General features: G+C 38.9%; 1 protein-coding gene across 3 annotated transcripts in view; it reads left to right on the forward strand.

Moving 5' to 3' along the window:
* Window positions 1-7,805, forward strand: part of PID1 (phosphotyrosine interaction domain containing 1) — a 223,991-nt gene extending 216,186 nt beyond the window's left edge. For 2 of the 3 annotated variants that reach the window (XM_045558956.1, XM_045558957.1), the window contains exon 3: window positions 5,638-6,114. In XM_045558956.1, coding sequence (XP_045414912.1) covers window positions 5,638-6,114 — 477 coding nt within the window. Of the gene's footprint in view, window positions 1-5,637 lie in introns of all 3 variants that reach the window. The other variant, XM_045558955.1, reaches the window with a different exon arrangement.
* The last annotated feature ends 4,996 nt before the right edge of the window (window positions 7,806-12,801 follow it).

Raw genomic sequence — 12,801 nt, forward strand, 5'->3', positions numbered from 1 at the left:
CAGTGGGATTAAATATATTTATAACGTGTGCAGTTATCACCATCATCTAGCTCCAGAACTCCTTTCCTCTTGTGAAACTGAAACTCTATACCTGTTAAACAATCACTTCCTCCTCCCCCAAGCCCCTGGCACCCACCATTCTAATTTTCTGTTTCTATGATTTTAACTATTTCAAATACCTCATATAAGTGAAATCATACAGTATTTGTCTTTTTGCGAGTTGGTTGTTTCACTAAGCATCAAAGTTTATCCATGCTGTAGCATATATTGGAATTCCCATCCTTTTTAAGGCTGAATAATATTCCATTGTACGTACATACCATACTTTGTTTATCCATTCATCTGGCAGTGGACACTTAGGTTGCTTCTACTTCTTGGCTGTTGTGGATGGTGTTGCTATAAACTTGGGTGTAAAAATACCTCCTTGAGACCCTGCTTTCAACTCTTTGGAGCATACACCCAGAAGTGGAACTGCTGAATCATATGATAATTCTATTTTTAATTTTTTGAGGAACCCTCATACTATATTCTATAGCAGCTATACTGTTTCAAATTCCCACCACTTGTTATTTACTGCTTTTTTGATAGCAGCCATTCTAATGGGTGTAAACTGGTACCTGATTGTAGGTTGATTTGCATATACCTAATGATACTAGTGTCTTTGGCCATTGGTTCATTTGGAGAATAGTCTATTTGGAGAAATTTCTATTAAAGTTTTTTGCCCATTTTTAATCAGGTTGTTGGTCTTTTTGTTGTTGACTTTTAGGTGTTCTCTATGTATTCTGGATATTATTAGACACTTATCGGACATGATTTGCAAATTCTTTCTCCCATCCTGTGGGTACCTTTTAAATCTGTTGATATTCTCTTTTGAAGCACAACTTATTTTTTAAAATTTTCATGAAGTCCAATTTGTCTGTTTTTCATTTGTTCTCTGTATTTTTGGTGTCTTATCCAAGAAATCATTACCAAATGCAATGCCATAATAGCTTTTTCCCTAGGATTTCTTCTAAGAGTTCTATAGTTTTAGGTCATACATTTAGGTTTTTGATCCATTTTGAGTTAATTTTTTTCTATGGTATTAGGTAAGAATCTAACTTTATTCTTTTGCATGTAGTTTCCCCAGCACCATTTGTTAAAAAGACTGTTTTTCCCCCTTTGGCATGCTTACTGAAAATCATTTGACCATGTATGTGAGTGTTTATTTCTGGGCTTTCTATTCTGCTCCACTGGTCTGTCTTCTATCTGCTCAAATCTACCTTTGAATCCCTACAGTGAAATTTTCATCCCAGTTATTATACTATTTCAGCTCCAGAATTTCTTTTTGTTTTCTTACTAGGTTTTCTGTCTCTTTACTGATATTTCCATTTTGTTCTTACCTCATTTTCTTGACTTTCTCTACAAATTTCTTAAGTTCTTTGAACATCTTTAAGAGACTTGTTTTAAAGTCTTTGTCTAGAAGATCTGTCATCAAGAATCTTTCAGGAATAAGTTCTGTTGATTGATTGATTGATTTATTTTTCTTTTGAATGAGTCATACTTTTCTGTTTCTTTGTTTGCTTTGTGTTCTTGTATCGTTGTTGTTGTTGAAAACTGGACATTTGAATCTACGCATGCAGTAACTCTGGAAATCAATTCTCCCTCTTCCCCAAGCTGTTTTGGATATCAGTTTTGTTTCTTGTTTTTGGATTGCTGTAGGCTGTCTCTGTGCTGAGGTTTAGCCTCAGGTTTAGACTTAAGGTCTTCTAGATCTTTTCTGAGCCTGCACCTTCTTCTGGGCATGTGTGGTAATTTCTGAGTGTCCCTATATAAGTTCTCCTTTAATTTCCTAGTTTAAAGGTCAGGATCTTTAAAGGGGAAAAAAGAGAAAAATTAAAGGAGGGGATGATGGTCCTTTAAATTCCCTAGAAGTTACTTCAGCCAGAAGGAGAGAGGCTGGCCACAATGTGGAAGTGCAGCAACAGTGGGACTCCCCCTCTTTGCCTGCACCAAAGAGCAATCAGAACATAGGTTCCTGATAACTGAAGAACAGGATCCCTTTGCCCACCCTTGCTCCCATAAGCTGTGTGTAGGTTTCACCCAAAACATGCACAGCTGCTTGCACAGCTGGGGGTGGGAGATGGGTAGCTGCTACCATGCTAAAGGCTGAAATTGACCAAAATTAACTGCAGTGTATCTTCTAAGCCTTCCCCTGGAAGTTTGCAAGCCTGCAATAGATACCAGAGTTCCAAAACATTTGCATCAGACAGATTCTTCCAGTGCATTATTGTCTAGATGGGACACAGATTCCTGGAGCTTTATATGCCACCATCTTCCCAGAATCTCTCCCCGACTTTATGTGCTTTTAAACTATCAAAAGCAAAGGCATCGTAGAAAAGAATGAAGCACTGACACATGCTGCAACTTGGGTGAACTTTGAAAGCATTATGCTAAGTGGAAGAAGCCAGACAAAAGGTCATATATTATATGATTCCAGTTATATGAAGCAGTCAATCATAAAGACAGAACACAGAGTAGTGATTGCCAGCCGCTTGAGGGAAAGGGGGCAATGGGTGGACTATCTAATGGATATGGGGTCTCCTTGGGTGTGATGAAAATATTTTGAAACTAAAAGCTAACAGTCATTCAATTTTGTGACTGTACTAAATGCCCCTGCATTGTATACTTTACAGTGGTTAATTGTATGCAATGTGAATTTCACTTCAATTTAAAAAATAATAAAGCTGTTAGAAAAAATAGTAATGGTGTCATAAAATACCATAAATAGAAAACCCAAGTTCAGTAAGTATTATGCATAGAATTGTGCATTTCTTGCAAATCCGTCTTTATCTTCTGACTCCAATCCAGAGTGACTGTAGGTGCTTACAGTGTGTCTGAGTCATTTTCCTCCTTCAGTCTACAGCTGTGTATAGGTGGACCATCCCTAATCTGAAAATCTGAAATCTGAAATGCTTCAAAATCCAAAACTTTCTGAGTGTCAACATGAAGCCACAAGTAGAAAAATTCCATACCTGACCTCCTGTGACTGGTCACGGTAGAACGTACTGTTAAAAGTACGTGTGAATGGGTGAAAGGAAATGACCGTCTATCGACAGCATAACAGTTCAGAGTCAGGAATGATGATGATTCCAGATTGTCACATGGGTGGCTGAGACAGTGACACCTTTGCTTTCTGATGGTTCAGCATGTACAAAATTTGTTTCATGCACAAAATTGTTTAAAATATTGTATAAAACTATCTTCAGGCTCTGTGTATAAGATGTATATGAAACATAAATAGATTTCATGTTTAGACTCGGGTTCCCTCAAGATATCTCACTATGTATATGCAAATATTCCAAAATCTGAAATTCAAAGCACTTCTGGTCCCAGGCATTTCAGATCAGAGGTCCTCAGCCTGTATTGTCAGTCTTATCCCTATCCCTCCCCCCTCCTAATGCAGGCTGCCACGCCTCCTGGCTGTGTTTCTGCCACCAGGTGCCCTCCCCGTCCACTTTGCTTCCTGGGACCAGGCCAGTCTTCTGAGTTACTTCTGAGCAAGCTCTGTCACAGCCAGGCGCTGCTTGGACCCTAGACCTTCACTGGCATTCCATCGGGAGCAGCGAAGTCCCGACAACTCAGACTGTACGCAGGGCCGTCCCCCAAAGTTTAGCGTGTTTTTATCCAGGGCTGTCTTAGGCTTGGACTTGTCTGTGGTCAGTGGCCTCTTTGCCCGAGCAGGTTGGGTCTCCCCGCCTGCAGCCTTGCCCTTGCTTCTCTGTCCTCCTCTTTTACCACCTTACCCAGCATCCGCTGGGTGGGACTGAAGCCTTGAAATCCAGTGACTCCCCTTCCGTCGTCAGGGTGCCATTGCCCCCTCTGCTGAGCACCGCGGCTGCTTTGCTGTGACCCTTCCTGCCTTTTCATGGTCTGCCTCATGTCCCTGTCATATCTGTGCACATGCCTAAGGTTAGAGGTTTGTCCAGAACCACCCCCCAGCGCCTCGACTGTGCTCTGAATGAGTATTCAGTTCCTTCCTTCCTACCGACTTCGGCCCCTCCCCTTCACATCACCCCACCCCATGCTAAACAGGCACGTTGCTGTTGTGTTTAGTAGGTTCCCGATAAATATTTCTAGAATGTACAGCATTTGTACATCTTTACTAAGAAGTTATCTTTCTAAAGGGACTATCCATTTAACTCGTTTGAGAGATGACCAAAGCACAGAAAGATGCAACAGTAATGAATGTCTATTTTCTGCATTTTTTGTATGTGGTCTTTCTAGTCCCACTAAACAAAACATTGATCTGGAGTTGTCGTGATTAAACGTCCCCTCTCAGTTCTCACCGCTTCCATGGAGCTTTTCCTGGTCTTTCCCTCCTCATGTTCATAGTATTTACATCCATGTCACTAATTTTAAATGTATTTATATACTATTTTGTGTTATTTCCTAGATGATCTCCTAAGTTTTACGCATTTCCACAATCCCTATGCCCCATTAAAACCAGTTCTATTCATTTGGATGAATGAAAAAAAGTGAAAATGATAAGGAAAACCTCCATCTATTACTTAGCACAGCAGCCACCTGAGACCCCCACCCCTCACGGAAAACCCACATCAGCATAATGCTAATAACCTATTACCTGGTGCAGCAACTAACCTAACCTATTACCTGGCGGGCATTAGTCACCTGAGACCCCACCCCTTGGATCACCCCAACTTAATAAAAGTGGGAAAAATTGGGTAGACGGGGCTCAGAATTTGGTGGCGAGACCCCTCTGAGCCCGCCATCAAACAAACCTTGATTGTCCGACTCTGTGTGCCTCTCGGTTTGTCCTCGGGACCACTCGCTGTAACACTCACTGTAACAAAAGAATGAAAATTCCTTCTTGGTATATCATAAACGAATTTTTAAAAGGACAATATTTGAATCATTTGGAAATATTTTTCTTAGCTTGAGTACTTCCTGTCTGGCTGGGTGATAAGCCAACATTCTCGTCTTAACCCATCTGTAGATCTTTCACTTATTATCACATAACCAGATGCCCATCAGTTCAAAAACTGTTTAGGTTGAAAAATAACTGGGCATTGCTGTATTTTAAAAAAATTATCTCGGGAAGGAAAGAATCATGCTTTAGGCCATAATTTAAATAGAACAGTTTTCGCGTCCTTGGCATTAGAAGTAAGCAGCCTAAGTGAAATCAAACATTGTAAGATTTGGGAAGAGGATAGGAGATAAGTATTAATATAATAAAGACTTTGTTTTTCAGATATGACATCCTTTTGATTCCTTCCTATTATTAAATTCTGTGTGTGTTTGGCTGAAAATAAACTTTGATTGACTTTATGATTTTAAAGAAATGCCAAGTTATGTAAAAAGATCATCATCAGTCATTCGAATTAGAGTTTAACAGAGGAGTGGGGGAGAGGGAGAGTAGTTCTCCAGAAATTAGATTTTAAAAATCTATTTTTTTTTTAAAGAATATCAACACATTTGCTAAGTAGGCTGCTTATTAGGGAGAAAATGTAGAAATTCTGATAGCAGTTATTCTTTCAGGGAACGAGAAAGAAGCCTCTTCCCCTTCCCAGTGTGACTCTGTGACTGTTTGAGAACATAGTGCTGACCACTTCCTTTTTGTCCCCTCTCTTGCACCTGCAGGTCACCTATCTGGGGAAGGTCTCCACCACAGGCATGCAGTTTTTGTCAGGCTGCACGGAGAAGCCAGTCATTGAGCTCTGGAAGAAGCACACGCTAGCCCGAGAAGACGTCTTTCCAGCCAATGCCCTCCTGGAGATCCGGCCCTTCCAGGTGTGGCTCCATCACCTGGACCACAAAGGGGAGGCCACCGTGCACATGGAGACCTTCCAGGTGGCCCGCATCGCCTACTGCACCGCCGACCACAACGTGAGCCCCAACATCTTCGCCTGGGTGTACAGGGAGATCAACGACGACCTGTCCTACCAGATGGACTGCCACGCTGTGGAGTGCGAGAGCAAGCTCGAGGCCAAGAAACTGGCCCACGCCATGATGGAGGCCTTCAGGAAGACTTTCCACAGTATGAAGAGCGACGGGCGGATCCACAGGAACAGCTCGTCCGAGGAGGTTTCCCAGGAATTGGAATCCGATGACGGCTGAATGAACTCCACACGCTTCGGCGAAGGCAGCATTGGTCAAGGAATTCGAGATGACAGATGAGGAAGCAACCATTCAAATTTGGGATGAAAAGACTGCCAAACTATTGGCTGACCAAGCTTTTTAAATTCAGAAGAGCAATTCTAAATCTAAAGAAATGTATCATTAAAGTAATTACGTTACATTGAAATCTGCTGCTGCTGTGACTGTGAGGAGGGTGGGAGTGTGGATGGGGAGGAAGGTTCTAGACTCTCTTATTGTTTTTCTCATTTCCTGATGCCTGTCGTGGGAGAGCTCCATGCTGGTTTTCACCCCTCTCAGGCAAACACTCTGTGGCTGTTATCTGATGGACCATTCCGATCTGCCTTATGAAATCCAACAAGAATGTTAGAGGCACCTGTCAGATCCCTGGGATGGGGGGCGTGGGTGGAGGGGTGTGGATGCTGTCCTGGCTGCAGGGTTGAAGGACACTGGGGATGACCCTGAGAGCTCCCCTCCCATAGAGCATTTCAGATTCTCTCCTCTGTATGCAAATCAGCACAGCCTTTATTGAGCTTTACAACTAACAACCTGATAGTTGGCAGTTAATTCACAGTTAAAGATAATGCTTTTATTTACATAAATATATCAAGTAGTACCCTCTTATTGTATTCACTTCATCTATTTTCTTAGAATACTTGCAACTACTAATAATCCCCTCCCTCTCTGGCCCCATCCACCCTCTCTCCCCTTCTAACGTCCCTAGTGGGGTAGAATCTCAACATACGCTGCAGGACACCAAAAGGGAAGAAAATAACCAAGCAAATGAAATAAACAATCAAACCAACAAACCAGGAGCTTAAAACCATAACCACCACCACAGAAGCCCTGGGAAAGAGGAATGAGTGATCCACAAGTGAACCAACTTTATGTAGGCTGTCCTTTTTTGTCAATTCTGGCTTATGGTAACTTATTTAATTAATGGTTCTGTCTGATGCATCCTTCACCGAAAGCTTCAAAACTGATTTGGCATCACCAAGGCATCACTCAACATCACACTTAAATAGGGAATGGGTTAGATAAACTTGGCTTGTCTAGAGAAGCTATGCCCATCTTAACCTAAAGGGAAATCTTATCTCATTATCTTAAAATTGGTGATATCCTTAGCATCAGAATTTCCTGGGCTTTTTTTTTTTTTTCCTTCTTTGTTATTTTTAATGAGAAGTTCTTACTGAGAAGTCCTGAGATTTCTCTGTTTCATGGATCTTTATATATTATAAAAGCAAAGAGTCAAAATTGAATGAAATTGAAAGTATTTGTTCAAATACATACATAGAAGGCCATGAGCAGATGACTACTTTTCTAGGTAATGCTGCTCCTTTATTAAAGTCTGTTTTTAATCCTGGTAATATTAGGGGCACTGCGGCACCTAGGAAGCCTTAAATGAGAGCTAATCTAATCCGGAGAGCGATGGTGTCAGCATTTTGGTCCGTGTATCTGTGTGTCGGTGTATGCATTTGTGTGTGTGTACATGTGCCCCCCCATGTGTGGGTCCAGTTTTCAGGCATGTAGAAGAAGCATGGAGTCACATTGAGGAAGACTCACCTCTTGAAGATATGCTTGTTGCTTTACAACACATGTAAACTATTCTTTAGTATAAATGCATTCATTCTTTAATAAAAATATGTTTGCGTTAATAAAGTGGAGGAATTTCATGATTTATGCCTTTCCTTTTTTAAACAATGAAAACCCGAAGAACAAAACATACCAAATTACATAAATGGATAGTTGTATCTTAAAATATGTTTAATCGTGGTCATAACCCATTCCTTGATTGTGTTTAAAAATCTTGTTTTATTTCCTGAATACTCAATTTGTTTTTAATTTCTGTGTGCCCCTTAAGCTGAGATGGTGACATGTCAACAGTTGAAATAGTTATTTAGTATAACTAAATATTTCAGCGTAGAGTCTTCCAGAATATTTTTGCAAATGATTGCTATTTACAAGAATCTCGTGTATATCTTTGGAGAAACTATGCTGAAATCCTGAAGAATAAACACAGTGATTTTATTCTGATGGAACTGGTTAAAAAATCTCCTCCAAGCTATAATATCTCAGAATGGCCCCATGAATCAAGCAAGGCAGGTGGCCATGGAGCCTGTGTGTTTGGAGCAATGCCCTTCATGGCATTGGTAACAAATATAAAGGCATCTAAAGTGAAAATATAGGTGCCTGTTAAAGAGATGAACTCAAGTGAGAATTACAACCTCACTCTGCTGATTGAAATGACATTTCTCTCAAGTCAAACTTTTCCCAATTTCCAGTGCTCTATTGTCCTTGAATATATATCTAAGAGGAAGAAAAGAGAAGAAAAACCAACCAGCACATATTTCAAAATAATGTAGTTTTCCTGAGTGAAAGTTAAGTTGAATCCTAAGTGCGCACATAGTTATTTATTGCAAAAGGCACTTGGTAGTATTTTTTCACAGTACTAAGTATGGAGTGCTAAGTAATTGGCTCTGATAGTACTGATACGAGTTTTTGCTTGGGATGATTGGTAAGCAATTTAAACACACAAGATCTTTCAATTAGCTAATGCAGTCTTTTGGGGCAGCCAATCCTAATTCCTCTCAGAGGGATAATTCAACTTTGCATTATTATTTTTTAATGCTTTGTACTGTCTCCCTTTGTATACTACATTTCCTATGTTAGTGCCCACAGAGCACTTTCATGTATATTAACCGATAAGCTTCTCAGAAGAATTCTGTAGGTGGGTGCAGCACTTAACTTTAGAGGTGAGGAAACTGAGGCTTAGGTTACATCACTTGGCCATGGTAGCACAGCTAGGATGTGTTTGATGAGACTAGAACCCTCTGACTTCTGGTCCAGGACTGTTGTTCTGTCAAGACAAGTTCCCCATCCTTTAAATTTTTCATTTCCATTCCTCTTGAAATCTTCTAGTTTATCTTCACACTAAACCATTACAAATAAACATTCTTTGCTATTCATTTTTGAATATTTTTAACAGCAGCAGTATTAAAAGCAGAGGTCAAGGAGTTTTTTTTGAGCACAAATAATATTGTTTTCCTTAAATATTTCCTAGCTATGAGCAACGGGCAAGATTCTCTACCTCTCCAAAAGCAAGATGCCTGGTTTGACTGTTTTTCTCAGGACATGTTAAAACTCTAAATCAAGTCCTTCTGTTACAAGATTCTATAGCATCCTGTATTTTTCCTTCATGTCATTCATGGCAGCTTTTAATTACATAGTTATTTGTATAATTATGTGACTGTCTGTTTAAACCCCTTGGGTGTACATGTCTTTAAGATGGGTGTTTTGTCTCTTTTGTTCCTGTTTTATCCCCAGCTCCTATGGCAGGACTAGCAACCTAGGGGGAGCCTAATTTCTGTTAGCTGGCTGGCAGGGTGGATGGAGAGATAGAAAGAAGGAAAAATCACTATATGAGTCGCTGATTTGGAAATTTTAGGACAGAATCCTGAAACCTAGGAGGTATCCTAAAGGCTCCCTTACCCAGTTTCTTCAAAGATGAAGAAATGGAGAAAAACGCTGCCCCTTACCTAATTCCAAAAAACTATGGCTGCTTATAGATAGAAAAACAATGTTAGGTGCTCAAAGCCACACAAAACGAAAAACATTATCCCAAGGAAGGAGACAGAAGATATATTTTAAGACACCTGCATTTAGCAGATTACAGCACTCCTGACATTCATACATTTGTTCCTGTTTGTTTCTGTCACTGAAAGAGAAGAGAGAGAATCTTGGGAAAGGGTGTTTTTATTTTCTGACAATATGAAGCATACGAATTCAGCCAGGGTTTCCCAAAATTTATACTTTAGAAAACATGTTTTTTTCCTTTTGCTTCTCTTCTGCTTTTTCCCATTTCTCCTTTCCTGCTTCATTTTTCCTTCTCTCTTTCTACCTTCTCTTTTTCTCCTGCCTTAACTTTTTTTATTTACATGACTCATCCAGACTTTCTCAGATTTAAGAAGGAAAGAGCGTGTGTGCTCTGAATCCAAGATCATGCATTTTGGTTCATAATCCCTTAACTCAAAATTAGACGAGATTGTGGAACACTGCAGATTATCCTAAATTCCTCTTTTATTTTCAGTCAGATGGGACATGGTGACGACCTAATTCTTCATAGTTCACTATTTCTTAAGTATTCCAAAAATGTGCTCTATTTCCATCTCCCAGATACACCCTAAACTAAATAGAATTAAGATCCCCATAATTGTCAAAGGTAACTCCCAAATTCTTCTCGATTTTCAAGGAACTTTCCTGTGGGATGCCAAGATTTGGGTCTTGGAATAATTTTATGGGCTACATTGTTCAGCTGAAGAACTTTGGCTGCCCCCTCTAAAGAGCTGCCAAATGATGATGGTCACCAGAAGAAAACTCTGTATGCTGCTTAAATCCAAGCTTAGAAAGAAAAACATCTGAATGGGTAAAGGCAAATTGCTAAGAGGAAGAAAAATCTAAGCCATCTCATTTTGGACATTTCAAATAAAACATATTTGTTGAAAATCAATCTAAGACATGGTCTTGTACACTTGAGCCAAGCTGATGCTCACAAAGTCTGGGGAAGGGTTTCTTTTGGAATGTCCTACAAAGATTATCTCGGGTTTTGCTTATGTACTCAAAATTCGGTCTTCAAAAGGAATCTGAATAGATTTTGCTTTGGAAATTTATGGCTTTCACTTATTGTAAAAACATTCTCAAATTACTACTGAATTTTCAATAGCTTAGAGGCTACTATAAGAAAATATTCATGTGACCCAAAAATGGAATTATTAAAGTATTACACATATCAACCCCTTCATAATACATTACTAATAATTATCAATACTTTCATATCTGTAGCTTTGTTAACAATTATTTTCTTAATGTTTTCATCTCTTTATCTAAGCATATATGTTAAAGCAAGATTGGGTCATTTGTAAGTATTCTGAGATTTGTGAAATAAAACATGATGCTACAGGAGACCTGTTTGATAGCAGGCCTGTCATTCAGTGGCCCTAGTTGTCATCCCAGGACACTCTTTACCTTTTAGGGATAAAGCATAAGAGAAACACTGAAAAACACTTAAGGAAATATCCACTTGCAAGGAAGAACTAAGAGTTGCCTCCATGCCATGTTCACATCCTCCTTAAAATTAGTTAATTTACTTTAATTGACAAATAAAAACCTCATATATTTATAGTGTAAAATAAGATGTACTGAAATACATATGCATTGTAGAATTGCTAAATCAAGCTAATTAATATATGCATTACCTCACAGACTTATCATTTTTGTGGTAAGAACAATTAAAACCTACTCTTTTAGCAATTTTCAGGAAATTAAAACCCCAATGAGATATCACCTTGTACCTATTAGAATAAGAATTATCAAAAGACAAAAGATAACAAGTGTTGGCAAGGATGTGAAGAAAAGAGCACACTTGCACACTTACACTGGAGATGCAAATTGGTACAGTCATCATGGAAAACAGTATGGAGTTTCTTCAAAAAATTAAAAATAGAACTGCCATATGATCCAGCAATTCCACTACTGGGTATTTATCCAAAGAAATGGAAATTGGTATGTCAAAAAGAGATGTGCACTCCCATGTTTGTTGCAGCCCTATTCACAATGGCCAAGATATGGAATCAACCTAAGTGTCCATCAGAGAATGAATGGATAAAGAAAATGTGGTACAAATACACAGTAGAATACTATTCAGCCTTAAAAAAGGAAATCTTGTCATTTACAACAACATAGATAAATCTGGAGGACATTATGTCAAGTAAAATAAGCCAGGCACAGAAAGACAAATACTTGCTTACCTTACTTTATGTGGAATCTTGAAAAGTGGAACTCAGAAGCAGAGAAGAATGGTATTTAGCAGGGGCTGAGAGGTTAGGGAGTTGAGGAGATGTTGGTCAAAGGATACAAAATTTCAGGTAGATAAGAGGAATAAGTTCAAGAGAACTATTGTACAACATGCTGACTATAGTTAATAACAATATATTGTATCCATCCATGGCCATTTTTTAGTGGCTAAGGCTCATTATAGTTCTAAACAACATAGTGGTTCTGATCCCAATATTGCATGGAAAACAAAATCTAACAAATTTCATTATGTTCATAATTGGATTATTTTCACGTAGATACTATTATGGGTATAGAAGCACCTTAACTGGGGGCTTTGGATGGAATTGGACTTTCAATTTAGACTTCTGCCAAATTACCTTATTGCTTTTCCCATGTTATTAATAATTGAAAGAGCTTTTCCTAAAATTTAGTACTGCACTTTTAGAAGTTAATGCAGTAAAAACTAATTCATTCAGATAAAACTAATTAGGAGTTTGTGGTTCTACCCTTGAAAAATTCAAATTTTATGCTGATTTTTAATAAGCAAATAAATAGGATGAATGACATTGCTATTGGAAGTGTTGCCTACTTGGGAAAACACTGTTTCCATATATTAAAATAACAATTCACTAGACAGCGTGTAATTTCAGTGTAAGTAGAAGCTGGCATGATTGAAATTGCAGTTCTGATGTACTCGTTTCAAACCATTCTTCTTTATTTATTAAAGTGGGTTCACCACTAAGCAACAGATAGTTAATGCAATTCTAGGATTCAGAGCCTTGAAAGTAATAAAATTCCTCTTCTTTTAAAATACCCATCATTTACATACTTTCCCCC

Source organism: Lemur catta, chromosome 8 (assembly GCF_020740605.2).
Source record: "Lemur catta isolate mLemCat1 chromosome 8, mLemCat1.pri, whole genome shotgun sequence".
Classification (NCBI taxonomy): domain Eukaryota; kingdom Metazoa; phylum Chordata; class Mammalia; order Primates; family Lemuridae; genus Lemur; species Lemur catta.